Raw genomic sequence first — 26,449 nt, forward strand, 5'->3', positions numbered from 1 at the left:
CTAAGTTAATATAATTTTTATATCTACTTAACTTCTTATTATAATTATTAGTTTCAGTTTCATAATAATTTCTAATATCTTTTATAATGTTAATATTGTTATTAAATTTATTATTAGCTTGAATCTTTTCATTTATCAATCTTTCTGATACAGATGATAGATCTGGATATAATAATCTCTCACTCGGTGCTGATGGTTGACTCAATTTCAGTAGTAAAATAACTCTCAATCTCATTCATTATATCTTCATGATTAAAATCATAATGCATCTCGTCTTGCTTGTTCTTTGTTGTCTACTAACTTACTTTCTAATAATATAGCTATTATATATTGTACTATTGTCTTTTTATTCTTTATAAGGGCTTCATCAACAGCAGAATTAGTCTTTTTATTAATTTCATTAAATTCTTTTAGACCCGTAGTAAACATATCATTTAGTTGTATGTTAGTGATATTCTGATTGAACTTATTATTATTAATCACTAGTTTTAATTGATTATATTTAGAGATGGTATCACTAGCAACTTTATTACAAACGTTAACAGTATTTGTAACTTCATTTGCTGATCTAATAAATTCATTAATTAGTTCTTCATTAACTTGTATTTTGTTTAGTTGTAATGTTTTAGTTGTAACTTTATCAAAGTCACCCTTTCTTAGTTCAGTTTTATTTCTACTTAAAATGTCTATTTTATTAGAAGAGGATTATAAGTTGTTGTCACAAAACTCTTTATTAACAACATCTTTTTCATCTATGGGTGGGTGTCCATTTGTAATTTTATAGGTATCTTTCATGTCAATGTTATCGTTATCTTCTAAGAATAATTGACGAGCCTTACTTGATAATTTATTTTTTACTGATTGTTGTTTTGCTTGGTTAAATCTATTTCTTGTCATCTTTGTATTTGTTTACACTTAATTAGACTCATAATTACTCTCATAATTAGACTTAGACATAGATTTATAATTAGACTTATAATTAGACTTATAATTAGACTTATAATTAGTGTTATAATTAGACTGAGACTTATAATTATATTTATAATTAGACTTAGACTTATAATTAGACTTAGACTTATAATTAGACTTATAATTAGTCTTAGACTTATGACCTATGGTTAATCTGCGAAGCAGGTTCCCTGATCGACTTCGTAGCTGACCGGAGGTCTATATCTAATGACTCCAAAACCTTATTAATAGATTCAAAATCAAACTCGGATATTAATAGTTCCTGTTCATAATATTTACCTTCAATTATCTCACCATTAATATCTTCTATCTTATATGTTAGTGGTTGGGTTTTTAGAACTTTATTAACTTTAAATAATTCTCTAGTCCAATTAGAAGTGTATCCTTTAGAAAAGATATTACGTTCATCTGCATTTCTAACATAATCACCAACTTCAAGTTGGGCGTAGCCAGGCTTACCCTTAGGTGTTGCTTTGGTAGAATTAACATAGTATTTAACCTTATCAGGATTATTAGAAGCATCAACGGGTGTCATATTAATTGTCGAATGAACGTTATTATTATATGTTACAACAGCTTCATTTAATATATCTACCCAATTACCATCACCATTGATGAACATTGGTTTATTAATTATGTGTAATAAAGTTCCATTAAATCTCTATAAAAACAGCCTTAAATCACTGTATGTAGAATATAGTTCTGTCTCATATTCTTTAAGTAAAGATTTAAATGTTTTATTGTAAAACTCACTACCTCTATCTACCCATAACTTTTCTGTTTTTCGGCTTTCAGAGCCACCCTGTGGATGTTCACCTTATACTATTTTAAAGCCATTAGTTATAGTTAAACCAGATTTATTCTTCAATGGAATAGCCCAAGCATATTTTGTGAATATATCTATAACCGTTAATATAAATTTATAATTATTATTGTATTTACTTAAGGAAGACTTATCAATTAAATCAGCTGACCATGTTTCATCTTATAAAGGTATTATTTTTTCTCTTCTAAACTTTGTTATTTGAGGGTTGAATAATTCTTTAGCTAGGAGTTGTTGTTTGGCTTTAATTGTGTCTTGTTTACTCGTGCACGTAGTCATCTGCGAAGCACGTTCCCTGACAGACTTAATCATTTTTGCTCATTTACCATAATTAAAAACAAAATTATTGTTTAGATATATTTAACATTTCATCATATAATCCATCATGACCACCTTTTGTTTCTAGCATAAGTAATTCTAGTCTTTCTACTAAATTATTTGGGTTAGGGTTTCTAAGACCACTGGCTTCTATTTGTTTATCAGTCTCGTAATCAGTTTCTTCTTCTTCATCACTAGTATCACGTTGATATTTTTCATCTTCACTGGAGTTTGGTAATTCACTATATTAGCAAACATTCTTCTTGTAAGTTTTGATCGATTACTTTTAGTATCTCCTCTTTGTTTATAACCAATATCCTTTAGAAATTGTTTTATTTTGTTTTCACTACCTTTTATATCTCTTTCGGTTAAATCTTTATTAGTAATAAACATAAGGAAGCCCTAAGAAAAATCATAGACTTTACATTTCTTTTTTATACCATCAGGCACTAGAGATATATCTATACCATTTTAAATTTGTTTGAATTCACATCAACTGTTATTAATTGGAATTGATTATTTGTTTGTTTACCCATTTCTAACATAATATCAATCATATCATTGTCTACAGTAAATGTTTTACCTCTATCATCTTTTAATGTTACAGCTCAATCATCAAGAAAGCTGCTTTGTTGTTGGGGGTCTAAAGCTTTTAAAACATTTGTGTTATAGGCTAATGCTTCTAACGATTGGTTTTGAAGAGCCTGCCATGCTTCGCTGTTTGTATTTAAAGTTTTAGTTAAAGGATCGAATAAATCTTCTATGTCGCAATAATATTCTTGTTGTCTTAGTTTATCTTCTAATCTATTTCTTCTGTTTAGTTTTTCTAGTTTGTTTAAATCTATAAGTTTATCTAGCTTACTCATTTGCTATTTGTAAAGATAAAATTTAAGTTTCATCTACAGTTCTCTGTGTGTTATACATTAATGCATTATAAAACTCTTCATTTTTAGCATTGCTACAATTCTTTATTCCATGTTTAATTATAGCTTAGATTCAATATTATATTTCTTTGCATGTTCTAAGAATCTTTATTTTGTATGATGAAACCTATATTTATGGAGATATATGCATAACCTACAATAGAAATGTTTAAATCTATACTGAGAGATGTGTTTATTTACTTTACACATTCTGCATACTAAATATTGATTGGGATTATTAAAATGCACTTGCAAATGATCATGTCTCTCTCTATATTTAATGATTTCATTACATACAAAACATTGGAATGGTTAACTTTGACACTCATCACAACTCCAACACCAAGCCTTATCCTTACATTATCACATTTGGTACTAATCAATTTCATAGTATTCAACAGGTATATAAATATTATTTCAAAATTTGCCATAAAAAAATGAATCAGCAAGATTATACCGGTTACATTCATTCCACGAGTGAACAAGTTCAATTTGGAAGTGGGCAAGCTCAATCTTCAAGTGGACAAACCCAATCTAGAAGTGAGCAAATTAATGAACTTCTGCCGATAGGGCAATCCAAATGTTGTTAAATAAAAACAAAAAAAAAGTGGAAAACAAACCAATAGATAAAGAAGAAAAAAAGGGAAGCAGAAAAAGGTATAGAATCAATCAGAAGGCTTAATCAAATAAATGAAGAGATAAAAGAAGTCATATGATAAATATGCTGCAAAAACAAAACATCGGGAAAAGAATATGCGTGAGTCATTGCTAAAGGCAGAAGCTAAATACTTAAAAGATGAAGATCGAGAATCATCTAGAGATAGAGAATCATCTAGAGATAGAGAATCATCTAGAGATAGAGAATCATCTAGAGATAGAGAATCATCTAGAGATAGAGAATCATCTAGAGATAGAGAATCATCTAGAGATAGAGAATCATCTAGAGATCGAGAATCATCTAGAGATCGAGATAAAGATACAGATTCATCTGATGAAGATGTCTATTCTAAAAAGCCTAAAACTAATTCTATTAAGATAAGATGTGAAGAATGTGATGAAGAATTAACTCAAAAGAATTATGGTAGGCACATTTAGTCACTTAAACATAAAGAATGAGCAACTATATAACAGAAAATTATTGAGGATGCTAATGAGAGTGGGAAGAAAATTACTAATAAAGATATCGAACAAAAGTTGGATAAGCAGTATATACACAACTAGAAGGAATAAAGTATTGTGATAGTTGTGGCATGTATCTTGATAATAATACTGCTGATAATAAAACATGTGACAACATTAAAACATAGAAATAATGTAAGACTAATTAATGGAGAAAAAATAAAGAATGGAGATAAATTTGATTGTGTATCATGTAAGACTTCCCTAAGTCAATATAGTGTGGAACAACATTTTAAAACAAAGATGCATCTGGATAAAGTTGGGGTAATGACTAAAGATCCACGAAGTGGTTACACCAATCTGCGAAGCAGCTTCACTGATACTTCAGGTTATTGTGATATATGTAACACAAGATATGACAATAAAAAGAAACACATTGAATCAGAACAATATAATGAAAATATTAAAGAGAAAAAACTTGTTGATGAAAAGTGGAGAGATAAAGTTAATGAGTTAGGATTAGATCATAACATGAATCAAAAAATAGTAAACGAGTACTGATTATGAGGATCCTAGATTCTTAGAAGCATTGGAGGCATTGCACAACATACATGCCCATATTAAGTTGAACACCTTTGATGTAGTACGGTATACAAAACCTACAGATGATAAGTTAGAAGAAAATGAATTCACATTTAGACTAATGACTAGACAATATAATGGACCTTATGACTTGGATTTATTGAATGGAGAACTTGAGTCTAGAATGCAGGAACAGGAAATGAATTAATCTGATTGGAGAATGCAAAGATTTATCAAAAGAACAATGTATATACACAGGTTTTATCCAACTGGTAGATGTACTACTGAGTTACCCTTCACATCTAGATATATACCTAATATAAAGAATACTGATAATAATTGTTTACTATGGTGTTTAATTGCTTATATACATACTGCTAAAGATAATTCTAACAAAGTTAGTAGTTATAATGAACCTGAATATATTAATGAGATAAAATTACTAAAGATACCACCTCCCTATGGATATAAAGATTTGCAGAAAATACATGAGATGCATAAAGATAAAGTATTAATGTGTTCAATATAAATAAAAATAAAACTATTAATCCTGTATCAATCAATCATAATGATCCAAAAGGATGTAATATATTATATTGGGATAATCATTATCTACTATGTAAAGATGTATCATTCTTATTAAGGCCATCTAAAAATAAATGTTATCCATGTCTTAAGTGTTGTGTGTCATTTAGAACTGAAGACATTTAGAGATGTGTAATGATACTGGAAGAAGAACAATCCATAATAATGATTATCTAAAGTTTGATAAGTTCCATTATAAGAACAGAGTACCATTTGCTATGTATTATGATTTTGAATGTATAATAAATGGGAAACACTTACCTAATGCTTGTGGGTTATATATAAAAAGTGATTATCCTGATATATTAGAAGATGAGTATGAAAGTTACTGTGGTGATAAAGTAGTCGATTGGTTTATAGGAAGGATGAGTTAATATAATAAATTATTTGAAGACATATTTAGTATAAATATTCCATTAAAAGAAGATAGTATTACTCCACTTAGTAATGTGTTATTATTGTAATGGGGAAATAGGTGAAGATCCGCGAAGCGGCTTCAAAGATATTGTTAGAGATCATGATAACCTACATGGTATATTTAGAGGATATGCTCACAATAAGTGTAACCTTCAAGCTAAGAATCCGCGAAGCGGTGGCAATGCCAATAATTTTGTACCAATGTATGCATTTAATTCTACTAATTATGATAACCACTTAATTATAACTAAACTAGCAAAAAAGATTAGACTTAAAGTATTAACTAAAACTGATGAGAATTATATATGTATTGACATGGGACATGCTAAGGCACTAGATATGTTTAGGTTCTTCCATCCACCTAGCTTAGATGCTATAAGTAAGACATTGAGTGATAAAGAGTTTGCAACGTTAAACAAATTCAAGTTAGAGAAACGTAAAGGTATATTCCCTTATGAGTGGTTTGATAGTATGGATAAACTTAATAATACAGAACTACCACATAAAGATGCATTTTATTCTAAGTTAAAACAAAGTAGTATTACAGATAAGGAATATAAGCAAGCAATTGATTGTTGGAATAATACTGGATGAAATACAATTGAAGACTATATGATGTTATATCTTAAAACTGATGTATTATTATCGGTAGATGTATTTGAGAAGTTTAGAGATAAGTGTTTAGAATATTATGAAAAAGATCCGTGTTATACATATTCTACTCCTGGATTGACATGGTTTTTGTGGATTGAAATATACTAATGTTGAATTTAAATATTATAAAGAAAATACAGTTAATATTTATGATACAATACAGCAAGGTATTAGAGGAGGATTATCTTCCGTGTTAGGTAATTGTCATGTAAAATGTAAGAATAAACAAATAAAACCTGAGTATACTGGGAAAGAATTATTTAAAGTTTTTAGACTTCAATTCATTGTATGCTTCTGCTATGGTGCAAGCTTTACCTACTGGAGAAATCAAAGTGTGTTATAACAATAGTTACACTAGATCTAGCTCTAATACTGGAAATATCTATACCATTGATATAAGGTAAAATGATGAGTTGAAACAGAAAACAAAGAAGTATCCATTCTTTCCTGAAAAGACAAAAGCAAAAATTGGTCAGTTTTCTGACTAACAAAATGAAAATAAAAAGAAAGGATATAAACCTAATGAGAAGTTGATGTTAAAGTTAAGAGATAAGGTAGATAATGTAATTGATGGAGAGATGTTAGATTGGTATTTGGACAATGGATTAAGGTTGGAAGATGTTACAATTAAGCAAAAAATGGAGTATAGTAAAAGCGAATGGCTAAGGCCTTATTTTGAGTTTAAAATTCAGAGAAGAAAAGAATCAAAAGCTAATGGAGATAAATTTGGTGATGTATGCTTTAAGTTAATGAAAAATGCCTTCTATGGAAAATAGAGAATGTATATAATAGACAAGATGTAAAGTTAGTTAATGATGTAGATAGATATATTAAATTAGTAAAAAAAATATTAGTTTTAAATATGCTGTGGTGTTTGATGATGACCTACTGGCTGTACATAAAACAAGAAGTAATGTTAAGTTAGATGAGTTTAATTATATTGGATTTGTTATATTAGAGAAAGCTAAACTGTTTATGTATAAAGCTATATATGAATACTTCGAAAAAGAGTTAGATTGTAGTTATCATTATACAGATACTGATAGTATATTTATAAATATTATTGTTCCTTTAGATAGTGATATAGAAAAAGAAATGAATAAGATAAATTGTATATTACATAATAATGAGTTAGGTAAGATGAAATACCTAACGATACTATTATAGAAGCTTGTTTCCTTAAAGCGAAAGCATATTGTTTTAATACAGTTAAAGAAGAAGAAAAGAAGTTAAAAGGAATAACTAAAGCTACTATTAAAAACCAAATTAATTTGGAAGATTATAAAGCTATGCATGAAGGTAAAACTAAATGTAACTAATTATACTATTGATAAGGCATCATTTAGAAACTAAGGCACAGTATAAGATAGCTATAGATCCATTTGATGATAAAGGTATTAGAGATAGTAATGGTAAATTTAGATTCTATGAATGAAATACAGAAAATATATATAAATTTATTTTTATTATTATTGTTTTTTTTAGAGTAAAATAACAAGAAATATTAAATTTTTGAAAATATTAGTAAAAATAAGCTTTATTTATTAAATTAAAAAATTTGCAAATTTAAGCATGGATGGAGTTGGCTCCTTTATATGGAGGCACTCATATACACATTAATGGCTAATATATTTTCTTCAATTGGAATGAAACTATTGAAAGCTTCAATTGGTACAAATCAATCTGAAGTAATTGGCTCAGCAGAACTGGAAAGTCAATTCAGAACTTTTTTTCGTACTATTACTGCTAATGAAGTAAACTAGACAAATTGATCGAAAAAAAACGGTTCTGGTCATGATGACATAGGTAATAGGACTTTATAATTCTCTGTATAAGTTACTTCGGACTTCTTGGGCAGCATTTCTAAATCAGGCTTGTCAGAAGATTATTACCCACAAGCAAGAAAAATCGCAAAGGTCAAAACCACTCCACAAGGTTGGCCCAAATTTGGACCCCAACTCTTTCAGACTTGTTCGCTCACCTCTTTTACTGAGCTTTTTCAAAAGAAAATAGATCGTCGAAGGCTTACTTTTTCAGAGAAATTAAAAATAACATCAACTCGCCAACACTGTTTAGATCCGAAGCAATCTTGCGTTGATGCTATAAACAAGTTTGGTGAATTCAAGCGCAGAGTCTGTGATTTTCAAGAAGGTAAGATTAAGATTGTGATGTTCTGTTGTCATAAAATGTTCGATACTGTTTGTTTATTTTCAAAAGTTTGAACTGTACGGCTTCGACTTGCGAACTCTCAAAAATTTTTCTAGATTTTTTAAGATTATATAACAGATAGACAGTAATACATTAAGACCCATTTTGGTTGTCCAGATTTTAGAAAGCGGAATGCGGTGCACTGAACGGATGTATTAGACCCGCTACTTTTCCTGAAAAATGCTGATTATGACCTTGAAAAAACATTTCGGTCGAAATGAATTGTTCTTCTTCCAGAATTTAAACGATATCAACAAACAACAAAGCTTTATTGAGGAAGTTGAGAGGTGTTTTCGCTGTTTAATTTGCAAGAAGTTGACGGTAAACTACATCAAATGTATACTGATTAGCTTTGGATCTTTCGCCTTAAAACGTGGCAAATAAGTTAACGGTAAACGGTATCAAATGTATACTGATTAGCTTTGGATCATTCGCTGGATTGAAAAGCTCTTATTTCTAAGAATGAAGAGCTTTCTAAAAGAGCTTTCAACTGGTACGGTACGGTAAAACATAACCAACTAACGTCGGGCGAATTGCTCTCAAACGACCGGTGAGCGTTTGGCTTCGTCAGTAGCTAGCCACGGTTTAGTGAGACTATCTTTAGCTTGATGCGAATCTGCAACTTTTACTTTTCCAGCCTTGTTAGTAAATAAATCAAAAACTGATATTTTAAAAATTTGCAAAATATTGCAAAAATTAACAGAAAAGCTTCCAGATTTTGCAGTTAAAATGTTCAAAATTATTCTTTGTCTTTGGAGTTATGCCAAGTAACCCATCTGTAAAACTTGAAACGCTTCGTTGGCCAGTAATGATCGTTAAACTCAGAAAAGGACAAAAATATTCAAAAAGTTTGACAATCGCAAATTTTAACAAATCCTGCGGAAATTCAAGATATTAAAATCTTCAAAACCATTTCATTGTCTCAAGAGACTATCCAGCATCCTTATTTCAAAAGCTTTAAATAGTTTCACTGGCTCATAAAGATCCATAAACTTGGAACATGATAATAGTTTTCCGAAAATTTTAAAATTAAAAATTATCAAAAAAAAAAACTGTTAAAACTGAAAAACGATAACCATTCCAATAACTCCAGAAACTATGCAACAACTTATCATCGAGCCTTGGAGGAGGTCCCTAGGACCCTGGCGCCAGAAAATGATGAAAAAAATTCAAAAAACTTGAAAACATTGCATATTTCTGAAAATTGCTGACATTAAAATCTTGAAAAACATTCCATTACATGCAGAAGCTATGCAGAAACCTATAATCAAACCCTAGAGGAGTATATGTGGCTGGAGAAACCTAAAAATCGACAAAAATTTTCAAAAAACTTGAAAATTCAAGTTTTATAAAAAAAATCGCTAAAATTTGTCAAATCAAACATTGAAAGCTATTCCATGGCATATAAAACTTGTTAAGCAACTTATTATCAAACCATTAAGGACGTTTTCCGGCCGCTGCGACTGGAAAGACGTGAATAATGCAAAATGTCAAAAAAGTTAAAAAAAAAAACTTGCACGCTTTGACAAAAAATGCTTAAATTCGTGATGTTAAAATGTTAAAACCATGCATCGGAGGCTGATGGGGAGGGAGGGAGGCATCGGAGGCTGATGGGGAAGGAGGGGACAACAAGGGTGGGGGGGCAACAGCGCGGTGGGGGGGGGGCAATAGTGGGGGTGTCTTCAACCTTTAAGAACCGACCTTCACACCATAAAACAGTTTGAGCTGAAACAGAGCTCAAAAGCTCTAAGAGCAGTTATTGCCCGCTGGGCGCTACATGTTTATCCCATTTTTGAGGACAAAAGGTCAAAAGCGTCAGACAAAAAATTGGTCAAGCGAAAAATCGCAAAAAAAGACCGACAGGACTAATATAATTGCTACAAACTTCGTTTGAGAGCAATTAAACAGAACTAAAGTAGAAAACATCCCTCAATTGTCACAAGTTTTAACTCAGAAATTGAAAGCGATGTCTACCATACAGGTTAAAACATCAGAAAAAACCCTACCAGAAAAAAAACGACTAGCAAGGTGTTTAGCGTACATTAGGAGGTGAACGGAAGTGGAAGTCTCAGGGAGTAAGCAAGCGTTGGGGAAGGGGGCAAGCGAGGTGAGGGGTTGGGGGTCTGGCTGTAAAAAGGGAAGGGGTCCAAACTAGAGGAGGGTGGACGGAGGTGGGTGCGAGAGTGACTGGGTGAATGGGGTAAAAATTAAGATCCGCCCTTCACAATAATTTATACTCAAAAAAGGTTCGGTAAATCACATACTTAGAGACTTGTAAGCCGTAAGGCTCTAAGACAGCTGCTCAATTACTTAATTTACTCCGTGCTCTAGCTGTTCGGCCACTTTTGAGGACGAAGATTTAACATCGTCAGACAAACGCTGTTAACACAATTTAAAAGGTCAAATCGCATAAGAACGCAGTACTAATATAACTGCCATAAAATTAGTTTGAGAGCAAGTTTACAAAGTTATTGCCGCCAAAGCTATGTAAAATACATTCAGCGATAAACTAATAAAGCTTGTTATTCATTCCATAGAGCCTTTTTATTATGGACCTTTAATATACCTATGAGTTCCTTTGACCCTAAACTAATTCAAATTAAACTTTAGCTTCAAAGTGCAAAATTCATTCTATTGGGTGACATCACGCGCACAAACACCGTTAGTGAGAGGAAGGAGTCATTGAGAAAATGGGATTTTTCCAGCTTTGCTGTGTGAACAAATGTAAAACGAAAAAAGCGTCAGACGACGAAATAAAAAAAACAGCAGGGCAAGTCCTCACGCAATTCAAAGAATTTTTATTGACTAAACAAAGAACATGTTGGACTATACATGGATTGGGAAAACCATTTACAAAAAAATCGAAAATGAAGAAAAACAGTAAAATTCAAAGTGCAATTTTTTCCGCTCCACTTCCTGTTTCGTCGTGCCCAAAACCACATCTCCATTTGCCTTCAAAAATCACAAAAAGTGAACAGATAATAAAAAACACAGCCGGAAAAATGCAAACACGACTCCAAGAAAACAAAAAACCTATGAAGAAAACTCGTACGTGCCTGAATTACTCATGAAAAATAAAAGAAATTTTTGAAATAAAATGAAAAAAAGCTCTTAAAAAGGAATTGAACTAATAAATTTAGAAAAATGTAACACTTTTTTCTATATTACAAGGGCGCATAAAATCGAAAAAATCAGTAAGGCGAGAAAGCGCATTAAAATGCTTGCTAAAACAAAATGGAAGACATGATAGGCTAAAAACGTGCCTTAGCTCATAGAAAACACGAATACCTGAAAAATAAAACTGTTGAAAATTTCTCAATTTATCAACAAAAAACACCTTATAACAACAAAACTGTACTGGTTTGGTATATAAAAACTCCGTAAGAGCGTCTTTTCTAATCCTTCTTGAGGCAGTAAAACAAAAACATGTCGAAAAATGGCTATAGTTCACCCAAAATGCATCAAAAAGGGCTGAAAATTTGCATAAACATATATTGTTTTTGCGAACAACAGCAACCTTCAAACCACTATCAAAACAACCCTAACAAAAAACAATATAACAATCAAACTGTAAAACAAAAAAGGGGAAAAAACTGTTTTGAAAAGCCGGACGTGAAAAAATTTTGCTCGCTTAGCGAAATTTTTTTACACCTCAGTTTCTTGTTCTTTCGAGAGCAGCGGTTCAAAAAACATCTTGAACAAAAAACCACTCTCTTTTCGATCCTCTCTTCAATTTTGTTCAGCACCTAAACCACTGAACAGCACAAAAGCACACTGAAAAGCACAACCAAAATTTTTCCCGCGTTTCATTTCCTGCTTCAAAATTCACTCTAATAAAAATGATTTAAAAGGACTTCTCCAATACTCTTCTTTGATTCGTAAAAAGACAGCGGCCCAATACAATTCATTTTTTTTTGAATTGTAAAAAAAACACGAACACCGCAATATAGCTACGCTCAGCTCACAGATTTGCAGCTATACACATAACCGACTAACTTCAGAAGAATTGCTCTAGGACGGCTAGTGGGAGCTCGAATCTATTGCAGACTGCTTTAGTCGGGGGAGTAACAAAATTTACTAAAATAGACAAATTTGGATCACGCAAAACGAAAAAGTCAAGGGCGTAAAGTCACTCGAAAAGAACAGGCAAGCAAAAATTTTGCATAAAAAGGCGAACACGTTTACAATAATTGCTTCAAACTACGTTCGAGAGCAATTAAATAATGGCCGCAATTTAGAATGTTGAGACTGGTCAGGTAGACATCAAGAACTACTGGGTTTAAAACCACCAGCAAGTCACAGTCAATAAATTACTTGAGCAGGTAAAAAAACGATCAATACTGTTCCAAAAATTTTTGGCGCACGACTATTGAGATCAAGTCACAAAAGATATGGAATTTAACCTACCCCTACTGGGATATAGGGAGGGGGCGTGTACAAAAGCTAAGAATTGATGACGAGAAAATCTACAGACAATAATTTATTAACTTAAAGAAATGGACATTATAGACAAGAGCAAAAATAGATGCAAAACTTCTTATTAACCTTAGTTACTGCAGCTTCCTCTGCTTTCTTTTTGGCCAGCATTTCCTCTAAGGACAATGGCTCTTTCCTTCCTGCTTTCAGTTTCAAATCACTCTGTTCTCCATGTGTGTCTTTTTGATCGGTCGATTTCTGAGGACTGGTGTCATCCTTCAATTCACCTTCGTCATCAGAGACAGTTTCTTTTTTCAAGAGCAATTCCTTTTCCCATCCTGGTCAAAATCTTAGTTTTCTCTCTTTGAGCGAGCCAATAGTCTTTCTCTGGTCATGATTGCTTGTATAGCTTGATCAGTGGTGTTCGTCACTACCAATAATTCTAATATTATAACGGAGCAAAATATCAGTTGAAGATGGTTCTATTTTTCAGTTAAAGATAGAAAGATGGTGGGAAAAGGAATCAGATGCCTTCTTTCTTCACACCAGCGGCCACCTCTCCATGTAGAATAAGATTCCTTTCAAAATCATCATCTCGCTCTACACTTTTCTTCCTACTTTTGGCGTGCTTACTTGAAGACTTTCCGCCCCTAGAATCGTCCCTGTCTTTGCTACGGCTCTTTGATCTCTTCCGCTTCTTTTCCTTTTTCGAATCGCGATAATTCGATCTACAACACGTACTCTTTGACATACAATAACAGTAAAAATATCGAATGTCAACTGGATAAAAGCTGCCCAAATGCAATAAAAAATATTTCTGAAAAAACCATTTCGTTCAAAAAAGATGGTCTAACTATCTTTTTCTAGACGAAAACGGTAATAACACGAATTTCGAAATATCCTCCAGAAAAATTTGATCATAAAAAGAGTAGAAGGTAGAGAAATGGGATGAAAAATAACACGCCCATGTTTGCATTAGGGGCCGCGTTCAACTTAGCGGAAAACAATCGAGAAATCGGGAAAAGTCAGAGGGTTTCAAAGTTGACTTAGCATTTAATTTCTACTATGTCACATCCTAATTGTTGAGATAACTTATGCAGCCTCAATGTTTTTGATAAACTTATAAAAGTAGTTCATACTTTGAATATTGACAGATGATGAAAGCAGCCGTGGTTCAAACCGAAAAAAAAGAGCTAAAAGCTATTCAAAAACTATTAACCTTGTTGATTGTAGGATAAATACTTTAAATGCAGTGGTCACAGTGGAAATTGAACAAAACAGAGATGAATGCTAAACCTACAAAAATTATAGCAGAGAAAAAGTTAGACCTATGGAAAAGAAAATTCACGATAATTGCAGGTTGTTGGTATACTTAGAAAATTTAAATTAGAAGGGAACAAACTACAATAGCATATAGACAAAATGTATGTGAGGTTTAATCAGAACAGTTACAGAAAGGTCGAGAACAGTATTTACAAAAATGGTGGCAAAAATTAGTTCAATTAGTACCAGTTAAGAAAAAGAACGAATTTAAAAAGGAGATGAGAGAAGGTTGGGTACAGCGAAGGGTTTGCTACAAACCAGCAATTAACTTAAAGTGAGATAAAAATTATCAGAACGTAAAACAAATCTAAAAGAAAATCAAATAAAGGAGTATCAACTTAAAAGCCTCCCTTCCACGACAACCGCCCCCATGGAAGCCTCGACCGGCTGCGGTCGTCGGAGCGAGCGGGAATCGCGCAGGCAGAGTACGGTTTTCCCATTCTCAGGTTGTTGGTATACTTGAAAAATTTTGAAAAGTTCAAAGCGGATGTTCGAACTAAAAGCAAAGACAAATTAAAGATGCACAAACTGAAGCTTTTTTGATAATTAACAGGAAGTTCTTGATTGACTTCAGCTCTCAATACTTTCCACAAATGTATGTCGCATTACTTTGGCAAAGAAGAGAAAGTTGACTATCTTTTTCCCCAAACGTAATCCGCAATTATATCGCTGTACTGAAAACGTGCTTGACTAAAAGTTTGAACCGAAATTGACCTTCTGATACACAATATTCTGTAGCCGTGATGGCCAAAAGAGAATGGGAAAACATGGTTGTGTCAGAATACAAGGTGGAATCCTTAAAACAAATTTCAGTGATCGATTTTTAGCTAGAACACGTTGACGTGAAAGATGAAGTTTTCAGCACAAAACGTCGTTCCTCCTTCCCTATAAGAAAACAGAAATCCTTATAGCAGTCAAACCTTCTCTTCACAATTGTTTTTTCTGGCGCATCATATTAAACGAATGGATTCTGTACCATTCTTTCTAGATTTGTAGAACTTTGGTGATCTTCCGAGTAGTTTTGCGAATGCAAAAATATCAAAACAAAAATAGCCGGAAGAAATCCGAAAACGACCCGAAGTAGAAAAGTGACTAACCCTGCTGACCTAACGCTCCTCCGACTTCATTATACTAAACATTATTAAGCAATAACAGGAAAATTAATTGACAAAAAGTGATGTAGCATCTGATAAAATTTTCTTTACAAGTGACGACTGCAGAACAACTATTGGCAAAAGACCTTGCGATAAGGTTAGTTTTTCATTAGTTAAACGGAAACAAATTGACCAAAAACTAAAAAAAATAGTTCATATGGAGAAAACCGATGGAGGGGAAAATCAAGGACAAATAAACATCTCTACTGAACAAAATCCCGAACAAGTCCCTCTTCTGAAAAGTCCCGAACAAAATAATACACCAAATGCTTTAAAGATTCCTTCCATCCATTATCATTAAAACAAAAAAATATTACCCCTGCTGCTCAAACACTCACGAACTCAACACGTCGCCGAAAAAAACATTAAACAACAATAAAAAAGCAAAGAACCAATAAAAACAGACAAAAAACAGAAACTTGTATGAATTATTCAACTGAAAAGTGTCTAGCTTTCAAGTGTCACTTCACAGTAGCTACTTCACCTGAACAATCGCTCTTGATTAAAAGCAAATAGAAAATGACAGAAAGAAGCATAAAATTCAGAAATAAGCAAACTAAAAAATTGGTTAAAAATTGCACACATTTACACAATTTTCTTTCATTACTTTATTATTATTATTATGGCTTTGTGACAATTTCACGGGGAGTATAAGTCCCGGATTGAAAAACAATTAAACTGAGAGACAACCAAAAACGTTAGAGCGTCTGATTTGAACCACAGAAGCAGATAAAAAATAAAACAAACACTGCTGAAAAAGCTTAAAACAAGTAAAAATGGTGAAAATGGCTAAAACTTGACACTCAAAATGTAATGTACAAAAATGATTCAAAGCGTAGTTTACCTGTTTAGATAATTGATGGAACCATCATTGCTTGCAAAAATTTGAGATAAAAGGAAACGTGCTTTGACAAACCGATCAAAAAAAACATCGTACGCTTACTTTTCATGCTCTCTCTCAAAATAACGACTTGAACAAAACACCGCACTCTTCTCTCTGCTCTTCAGCGATTTGACCTACACACTCGTACGCATTTCACTTCGTTTCAAATACACTCCAAAAAACATCGATAAAGAAGCTCCACCAATACTCCTCTTAGAGTAGAAAAACACCCTGCTTTCAATGAAAATCATACCAGCCATTATTACGATTACGAGACAAAAAAACAACAAACATAAACCGACTAATGTCGGGCGAATTACTCTTGAACGACAGGCGAGGCAATTTAATTCAGGGGCTGTAGCCTGGATCAATTTTTCTTTACGGATGCAAAAACAGTCGATCACACCGGGATTCGAACAAGCTTTACTTCGGAGTGCGAAAAATAGAGATCACTCAAAAATGAAGAACGAAAGCGTGAAAAAGTCACTTGAGAAGTCAAAGAATGTTCTAGAAGAAAAGTGAAAAATTGTCAATTTGCATAAAAAAGACACACACGTTTACAATATAATTGCTATGAACTTTGTTAAAGAGCAATTAAAAACGTTTATTCCGGTCAAACAGAAAATCTAATTTTTTTAAGAATCACAAAGTCAAAACAAACATCTGAAAGGGAACATCGTCTGCATGGCTCATCAAATCAAGTCAAATTTAAAAACAAAAAATGGTCTTTCCCATTCTAGTCCCCCACTATGTCATAGTAACCAAGGTTGGGGGCTATAGGTTATCTGACCACTAAGCTGGGGGGAAAAATATACTACCAAACGGTACGTGGTATTCTGGAACAGGGTAAGAGGGTGGTGAGTTTTGTGGGAGGGGTTGTTGGAAAACGTACCGAAAACCTCCAAATCGACTAACCCTGATTTCGAGCGCTTCCTTTTCATCGATTTTTCACCGTTTTTGCTCTCTCTTTTACTGCTCCGACTGGTGCTTGATTTCCTACCTTTTCTATTCTCCTCCTTCTCGGCAAGCACAGGAGATACCTTTCCCTCTACTTCCTCACAGCCAACCATGAAAGCTGATACAAATCAACCATCTGAAAATATTATCAGGCAAATATCTTTTGAGCCAAAAATCTGTACAACACTCGTATTGACTGACACAAAGTCAAAAACAAATTTAAGAAATTCCCCTCCATAACATTGGGTAAATATTGGCTGGCCTTCCAGCACTATGTCCTCATAAAACATCTCGTCTTTTTCAAATCTATCAATAGAATGCAAATATGACACAAGCACAACAGCTGAGAAAAATGTAAAATAAAAAGACAGACAACGCTTGAAAAGAAACAACTAAGAATGAAAAAGGTAAATTAAGAAGTGTCCCTCCCCAACACTGGGTGACTATTGGCTGGTCCGAGGCCCTCCCAGCACTACTTCTTCGTAAAGCATTTCGTATTGTTTAAATCTATCGATAAAACGATATTATATACAAACATCAGCTGAGAAAGTAAAACAAAATACAGACAAGATACCTTTACAACTATAAAACGATAATATATACAAACATCAGCTGAGAAAGTAAAACAAAATACAGACAAGATACCTATACAACTAATGAAAAAAGTAGATGAGTCAAACTAACAGTTTCCCTTCTTCAACCACAGCTCCCATGCAAGCATCACCAATTCCGCGCCGCCGATGCGTCCGTGACCCACGAATGCAGAGGATGGAGCTCCTCAGGAGAGCAAAGCTGATTTTTGTCGTTAGATATGATATGATATCAGCGTAGCTGTCTTCTTTTTATGCAGAGAGCTTTGATGCCAGTTGTTTCAGCGCTTTTGAAGCTGATGGGCCAGCTCCACCAATGCATGCAAAAACGAGTGGACAAAATTTTACTTATTCAACCTCAGTTATTCTTTGTTCATGCTTATTCTTTTTGATAGATTCATGATATTTGTAGGCTTCGCTACTGCTTTCAGGGCAACTTTTTGCCAGCGGGCAAAAAAACTTTAACATCAAAATTGGTTCTGTTGAACCACAATTCCCAATGTTCATTGGCCTTGATTTCTAATCTAGCATCATCATCAGTTGTCGTTGATTAGGAGCAAAAGTTTCCCATTGCAACGGCTGAATATGAGGTTCGATCTCGACATCATGACAGACATCACAAAACAAGTTCCCAAAGGAATCGGTAAGTTCATTATGTCTCATGTGGGTGTATCCTCTTTTCGGAAATTTGAGGGCATGTGCCTCAGTGAAGTTTTCATTGAATGCGAAAGGTGAAGGCATCTTCACTGTGTACCAGCAATTGCGAAGGGCAATGCCATCACGAAACTCGCTTTTCGTTAGGTCAAAGTGATATCGCATCAATGGCAGAGCGTTCAACCTGATTGACGCTCCCTTTTCACTAGCTAAGTCAAGCAAGCGAATCTCATTCTTATTCAATTCACTCCTAAATCCCGTCATTCTTGCTTTGATAACAAGCTCTTTCTCTTCTTTTACTTTATTTATGATTTCTTTTTGCTTTAGTTCGGCGTCGGGCAGAGATAGGGATAGGGGACTTGACAGTTGAACTGATCGTTGATATCGCTTAAAACGGTCTTCAGGTTTAAGGATGTTCAGGTCACCCTCCCTTATCGAAAAGACATTCCGGAAATATATTCCGGTATTTTTGGTTTTAGGCGGGATTCTTTCATAGATTAGGTAATAACTGTTGATTGATATCTCACATTTTTTAACAGATCTTCAATATTAGGTGTTGTAACAGCTAAAAAGGTCTATATAAGCTCTACCGGTGAAGTGACTGATTTATAAATATTTTGAGGTGATGAATTGTCGTGAACAGCCAGCTTTTCTAACAAATTTTCTGTTGTTTTATGGACCGTTCTACAAATTTCTTTTTTCCATTATCAGAAACTGTTACACTACCAAGTACTCTACAACAATCAGCTATATCCACTTCGTCGTGAACAAAAATCTACTGAACTTTTGCAAAAAGACGTTCCCTGGTAATGACGTGGCATTCGGTGTGATGGTAACCGAAAGAAGGACCATGTTTTATCAACGAGTGAAAAAGAAGATCTCAAGCTTTTATGGCAGTCGACAGCGCTGCCATCGTCCGCATACCCCTTTTGAACCGTGAAGCAATCGTCCAGAACTTCAATTAAGTGGTTTTTGGCAATTTCATACATTGCCATTGCAAGGTCGTCGCCTTGGGTTGTACGTTTCTAAGAGAAAATTGTTTGTTTGTTAACAAACAAATTTGATATGGATTACTTAAGAAACAACAGAAAAAAAGACATAATTTCTCAGAGTTTGGTAAGGAAAGATCACAGTTGAGACTATTGAAAGCGTTTTTTGCGTCGATAAGGAAGATGGCTTCTGAATCTGTGTTTTTAAATGCAGCTCTCAATGAAGGAATTGCAAGTTCAATTCCTCCATTTTAACCAATACTTGCTAATCACCACCCATTGTCATAAGTTTGGTTAGAATACAATGTACAATAGTTCTTCAATAATTCGCCTCAGGACTTCCCCAATTCGTTTCGGTCGTACACTGGGGCATTTATCAAGAGCTATCAGACGACAGGAAATATACGATCGGAAAGTCAAATGAGACGTAGCTAGCCGTATTGCTAGTTTAGCAGTCATTTTGCAAAGATCAGTTGGGGACAACTTAAAGAACGTCAGAAGCCTAAGCCATTTGTTGGCATCTAAGTTGGAGGGGCCACGGTTTCCATGCGTCTTCATAGCAGAGTTTCTAACCATTGAGTTATTGCATTTTTGAACTATGGATTGAAAGTATGGTAAACTTTTTGGATGTCCATTGCCAACTAGATAATTCAAATTGGTTTTGCGTGGTACCGGATGTTTGTGGTTTCTAGCGTAAGACATCAACGACTGTTTTCTTGTCAACTTCTCAGTTAAAAAATAACCACCTTTCGCTTCTTCTGTAAATCTTCGAATGCATAAGGAATTTTTCCTGTTAACAGGTATTTATCAAATTTGTTATTCATCAACAGGTCGTTTTGCTTTAATTCTGCTCATACATTCCTGGATCCCTTTTGGTTCAAGAAAAAGGGAATCTATGTCCCATTTTCTCCTTTCATCTAACCGTCTTGCAATGGTTTTGTTATTAGAGGCGTCGTCCTCCGTTCTTCTTCTTGCAAAAATGAGATGAGGCATCACCATTGAACAGTACATAAACTTTTCAGCGTTAGAGTCATTCAAGATGCCAGACAGGATTTTACTCAATTATTGGTGAACTTAGGGCCTGATTTGTTTCTTGGAAGCGTAAAAATCATTGGTTTCCAGTGAAAAACTTGTTTTTAGATGTTCTTCATAAGCTCTTTACTGCATTCCTCGATGTTCAACCAGTAACTGCATGGTCCACAACAAGCTTCCATAAAAGATTTTGATGTCTGGTTATCGGCCGCTGCATGGCTTAGAGTTGTCTCCTCTGAGGAGATAGAGTTTCATTCTTTTCAGTGCAAAGCTTACGCAGCGGAAGTTTTCATGGTGTTCTCGTCAAGCGCTTAGTCAGCTACAATTAGCTCCTGATAAGTGGCGCATTTGTAACACCAAAATCAGAAGCAGGAAACACTAACTGCAGAAATTAGAACGAAATAGATGAGAATCATAAATAAAATAAATTAATGATTTGGGGCACTCTTTCCGACCTTCCTCTAGAATGTTTCCTATTGAAACTTCTACCGTACGACGCAGTCTTCTTTAGGCCAGCTTTGGCATTTCGAGTGTGCTGAGAAGTTCATTAAATTTGAAATCCGAGGCTCGCAAAGTTTCTTGCTGCACGAAGTTGAACGTTCTCCAGCATGTATCATGTTTCTGCTGGTATTGGTACCAAATTAGTGTGGTGCAATATTACAGTCAAGATGGACAAAATTCCTTGCTATGAGTCTCATGATTCTGTTTGCTTTCTATCCAGTGTGTCTGTCAGACATGGGTCGCCTGTACAATTTGACAAACCGGTCTACTTGATTGCCAACTTCTGCTATGGTTATCTTGTTCTTCTCGTATATACGATACTCACGCAGTCAAGTTTTCTGTTTCCAAGTGATTACAATATCTTTTTGTCTGGATGAAAGGGAAGTTTCCATGTCTTATTACAATCATTCATTTTGTACAAGACTCGCTGGTTCACTCTGACGTCCTTAGTACCTTCGGTAGACCGGTAGATTTTTGGGTCGTCTGTGAACATTCAAATTCAACTTTAACAGAAATTAAAAGCTAATTAGCCTAATTCTAATTTTTAAAAACAAATGTTTTCGCTAAAACTAGAAACATTAGTTAATCAACTTTTGTCTATGAGTGTTTTCAATCAAAATTGAAATATATCAACAATCATTGTAAAGAATAAAAATTTTGACTTCTTGGAAATTTTGACGACTTGTTTAAATCGAATTTTTTAAACTTCTGAAAAGCTTTGATTTTCCTTTTAGAAACATGCTGCTAGATTTTTTATTTCTGAAATTTTGACTGACTGTTTTCTGCCACTAGCTTGATTGTTTGTTTTTTTTAAATATACTCTTCGTTCAATTTTTTTATGAAAAAGCCGACTCACCTATCAGAATAATACTTCAGTGCCAGCTTCTCCCCCCGGTACTCATCACGCATGTTTAATTTCGGTTTTTGTTGTCTTATGTGCAATGTTTTCACAGTGATCAATTTTTGAGTGTCGTTGCACTGGTCAGTGATTCGAAAATTCAAAGCCTTTGCCGATCCACAACATCCGCTGAAGTAATTACCGATCGATAAATCAGGTTTCTGGTGCCCTGTTATCTTCGTGGTTACATAATGGCAAATCTTAATAACATAGGTGGACTCGTCTACATTACAAGTTTTCTTATAGAGCACGTGAGATATCCACTTCTTATCGAAACTTGACTTAAGCGAAGGCAAGCAGGTTTTCATTTTCTTAAAACTAAAAATTGTATTTAGCCGAGATATCTATAGTATAGATATCTTTTTCAATCGCACGCTTAAAATTGCTCCTGCATTGCATTCAAAAAATAGTGATTTTGACTAATTTTTGCCAAAGGTACACCTTTTTTGGTATATGAGGATTTCTGTTTCCTTACCATGAGTGTTTCGAGACTTTCGCCTACCATTATTGCTGTCCAAATTTTAGGGTACTGGTTTTTCAACCATATAATTTGATATGTTTTATGTGCCTCGTCAAAACTCTTCCAATTACTCGTGCCGTGCAACGGAAATGCCTATGCAACGTGCCTTGTACTATTTTTTTCGTATGTTGAAATGGAGTACAACTAAGAAAGTTCAGAATTCTAGACAAAAAGTCAGAGACAAACATGTGCCCAATGCTAGGCCGTCCAGGTTCCAGTACCATTTATTGTTACATTTGAAAAGGTCATTCGTCACAGCCAATTTTAACGAGTTTTAATATTGAATTTTCTATATCTGGAGCGTGGTCACTTGAATAGAGGCATCATCTTAGAGCTATTTATATCTCTTCCAAAACAGGCATATTTGTGTGTAAATTGTTTAAGTTGAACGAAACTATCTTTTCTCCTCGCAATTTCCAAAGGGGCATCGGCAAGGCACGGTGACATCAAATTGTTGCCCAGGCTCCGCATTGAAGTCACTGACGAGGCAGACTCTCTCCCTTTGTTTGAAACTGGATACCAAGCTGCTCGTCTGGTTGCAAAAATTGTCTTTCGCAAAGTCGTCAGCTTCATTTGTGGGCTCATAGCACACAATCACGACTAAGTTAGCCCGTCTCTGAGCTGCAAACTTCACATAAGCCAGTTGCTCACTAACAGCAACTTGCTCAATTACGCTACCTGTGATGAAGTATATTTTCATTCTCCTTTCGGAGTGAAATAGTGTGTGTATTTTGCTGTATGTTATCTGTAAGGGTGGAATCCATATGGATTTGTTATCAACTTTCTACGCTGGGTCGGGGACTATGTACAGCGGAGAGAAAAGGTTTAACTCTATATGATTGTTCATTATTGGGGGTGAAGACATAAACTTGCTAATGTCAAATTAGAGCCACGAAAGAGTCACACCATTTTCTCTAATCACAGTTTAACGTCATTCCATTCACACCTCTTAGCAGAGAAACCAGCTAAGTACTAGTATCATCAACTAGGACAGTAGCGATAAGTGTAAACACAAAGGATGAACTTTTATACAACTGGTTATTTTATAACGTATAATTTAAAGTGGTTATAGCTAAAAGATATAGTTCTTGGTTACAACTGCATGCGGAGTATCACTCACATCCCCCATTGAGGCAACGAAGTTCTGTTTAGAGCAATTCCTCGATCATGTTGACATCTTCCGTGTCTGGGTCAGAGGTGTCGTCGTTGTTCGGAGACACCGAGAAGTTGCGCATACGCTCGACGTTGCGCTTGGATTCGATTGTATATTCGAGTAGAGTGATGCAATTGGTTGTGGGGCAGGCTTTTTGGGTGGGAAGGACAAACTTATGGACATAAGTGGTTGCTCCGTATAGAGCAAATCCGGCCTCTGGTTGGATGGGTTATTATCGGGTGCTGCTGTGTCCGTTCGGTGTGTGACTTTTTCCTCTTGTAGTTTCGTGCATAATGGAGGCCGAGTTGGGGAGTTAATTCCTTCGCTCGGAGATTTGAGGAATATCACCTTAGTGTGCAATGTTTGCGCATTGGAGTCCGGGAATTCGACCACTGCCTTGTCAATGCTTTTCGGCGAGGTTGTTGACTTGCATTCGTGGTCAATATTTGTGTTTGAGTGCTGGGGTAGTGACGACGCTTCCATCTGGAATTATATTCCATTGTGAAGCAACTGTTGGTCGTGGTTCTTTTGCTTTGCGTGCGATACTTTTACATGCGATATTGCGTTTATTTACTATTATTTTTGTTGTTTTATAACCTAATGTGAAATGAATTTTAAGAAGGTGTTATTTTACGTGGTGAATGCACTCGTAATGGCCTGTTATTAGATTTGACGCATTCGATCTTGATTGGGGCTGGGGCTTCGGATCCTCGGTAGACAATGTCGATGTTGTCCTCAGATAGGCCATCGTAGCGCCACATTTCTTCGTTATGAGTACATCGTGTTTCAGGACCTCTTTGTCTAAACAGTTCGAACGATATTTATTGTATGATAAGTTTTTGTGAGACGATTAATATAGGATATTGCAGGGTTTTGTTTTCTAACAAAGTGTGCATCAAATGGGCTTACTTGTGTTGTTGCGTTAGGGATTAATCTGATGTTTTCGATTATGATTTCGAGTCTTTCACTTAGTGATGATTAGGTTCAATTTGGAGCAAAGTCTAGGACTGCTAATCTGTGTTTTATTGTTTGTATCAAACTTTTGTACCATGCCTGAACCCCTCTGATCTCCAGTTGGAGACAGGATTAATATTATATTTTTGTTTTTGCAATATATTTTGAACACTGGCCTTGAAAGCTTGGGCTTGGTCACAGCGGATTGATCTAGGTATGCCATGTATTTTGCAATAACTGTCTAAATAATCTATTGCGGTTTTTGTGTAACAGTTTTGAATAATTCCGCATGCGGGTATCTGGATAACCTGTCTACCGTTACTGGGATGTAAATCAATTGTACATTATTTTTGAATGGGATGGGTCCCCCGAACTTTATTTGAACTTCTTCATTGGGTTCAGAAAGTGGAGGTAATTTTTCGAATTGTGTTTTAGGAATTAATGATTTTAAGTTTTTACCTTTGTCTGTGCAATCGCGGCATGATTGAGCATGGGCTACGAAGTCTGAGTGTATACGGGGTACCATATAAATTTTGCGAGGGCCAAAATCTCTGCCTGTCCGGGATGTTTATTGTGTTGTCTCCAATACCATGCCTTTGAATTTGTTATGGATAAAAAGTTTATTGTCGTAAATTAGGCATCCGGTTGGAGAGTCTGATAAATCTGTTCTAATGCGGTAACATAGGGGATTAATGGCTTTTGTTTTCTCTCACTCGCCTTTTTTTACGAAGTCAATAATGGGGCTAGGTTCTTTTTTGGACACTTGTGCAATAAACATTTCGTTGAAAACGCGGTTAAGATTTTCACGGTACAGGGGAGTGGGGGAAGCGTCATAGGCTGAGAATAGGGTTCCATGTTTAGATAACTCTTTGGGATCTAGTCCATTTCCTTTATAAAGATGGAATGAGTTTGAGTAGCTACAGAGTTAAAGCTTATCGGGTAAGACTGGTCCAAATGGATTGCTCTTCCTGAGTTTGGGGCGCTGAACTTCTTCTTAATTGGACTTTTTAAAGTTTCTTTAAACGGATTCGCGCTTGTTGTAATAGCGACTAATTTAGTGTAGGATGAAGAGTGTTGTTTGGAAGAATTTTAATTGTGAGGCGAAGAAATCGACTGAATTGTGTGCGGTAAATGGCAGAAAGCGGTTGTTTTGTTCGTGTGTGTGTGACTAGTATTAATAACATCATTAAATTGTTTGTACTTGTTCGCATAGTTCGATTTAGTCGCTCCATGTGGGGCTATATTATTGCATAATAATGCGTGTTTGATTTCGTCTTTGGTGTCAATGACAAAATTTCTATCTCTATCTGAGGTTGTATTGGTTCGCTTGAGGGCTTTCTGTTGAAGTTTCTTCACAGGTTTCTATTAGGTGTTCAATGCTTTGCATTTGATATTTATTTTTGTGCTTTGCATCATTGAGTTTCTTTGAGTCAAGTGCAATTTTTACACTCTTTTCTTGTTCAAATGTTATCACTACCGGGCTTATGAAATATTCATCTGAACATTTGTCTAATTTAATGATCTGTTTTTCCTCGATCAACTTTTTAAGTTTGTTTTCTTTTTCTAGTAGGTTTAAGGATACTCTTCCTCCTTTTTGTTGTATAAAGGTGAAGTTTTCTATCATGGTTGGTTTTGTAATGTGGTTTTTTGACTTTTTTATGCGTGTGCATAACTTAGGATATTTCTTGAGTATCCATTTTATTGTTTTTGTTTCTATTGTGTTGTCGGTAATGTGTAGTATTTTCTTACCTGAGATTTTGTTAGCTGTGAGGTTTATCCCTAGTTGCGTAAGATGTTTTTGCCCATGAAATTCTGTGTTTTGGTCTC

General features: G+C 34.6%; 1 protein-coding gene across 3 annotated transcripts in view; it reads right to left on the bottom strand.

Moving 5' to 3' along the window:
* Nucleotides 1–17,495, bottom strand: part of LOC142345791 (putative ATP-dependent RNA helicase DDX23) — a 160,511-nt gene extending 143,016 nt beyond the window's left edge. For 2 of the 3 annotated variants that reach the window (XM_075398148.1, XM_075398146.1), the window contains exons 1-3: nt 17,290–17,495; nt 13,546–13,742; nt 13,144–13,325 (exon numbers count right to left, since the gene is read on the bottom strand). In XM_075398148.1, the coding sequence (XP_075254263.1) occupies nt 13,144–13,325; nt 13,546–13,742; nt 17,290–17,444 (534 nt within the window). In that variant the 5' untranslated portion in view covers nt 17,445–17,495. The remainder of the gene's footprint in view (nt 1–13,143; nt 13,326–13,545; nt 13,743–17,289) is intronic. The other variant, XM_075398145.1, reaches the window with a different exon arrangement.
* Between the last annotated feature and the right edge of the window lie 8,954 nt (nt 17,496–26,449).

The sequence above is a fragment of the Convolutriloba macropyga genome, chromosome 9 (assembly GCF_964194025.1).
Source record: "Convolutriloba macropyga chromosome 9, txConMacr16.3, whole genome shotgun sequence".
Lineage (NCBI taxonomy): Eukaryota > Metazoa > Xenacoelomorpha > Acoela > Convolutidae > Convolutriloba > Convolutriloba macropyga.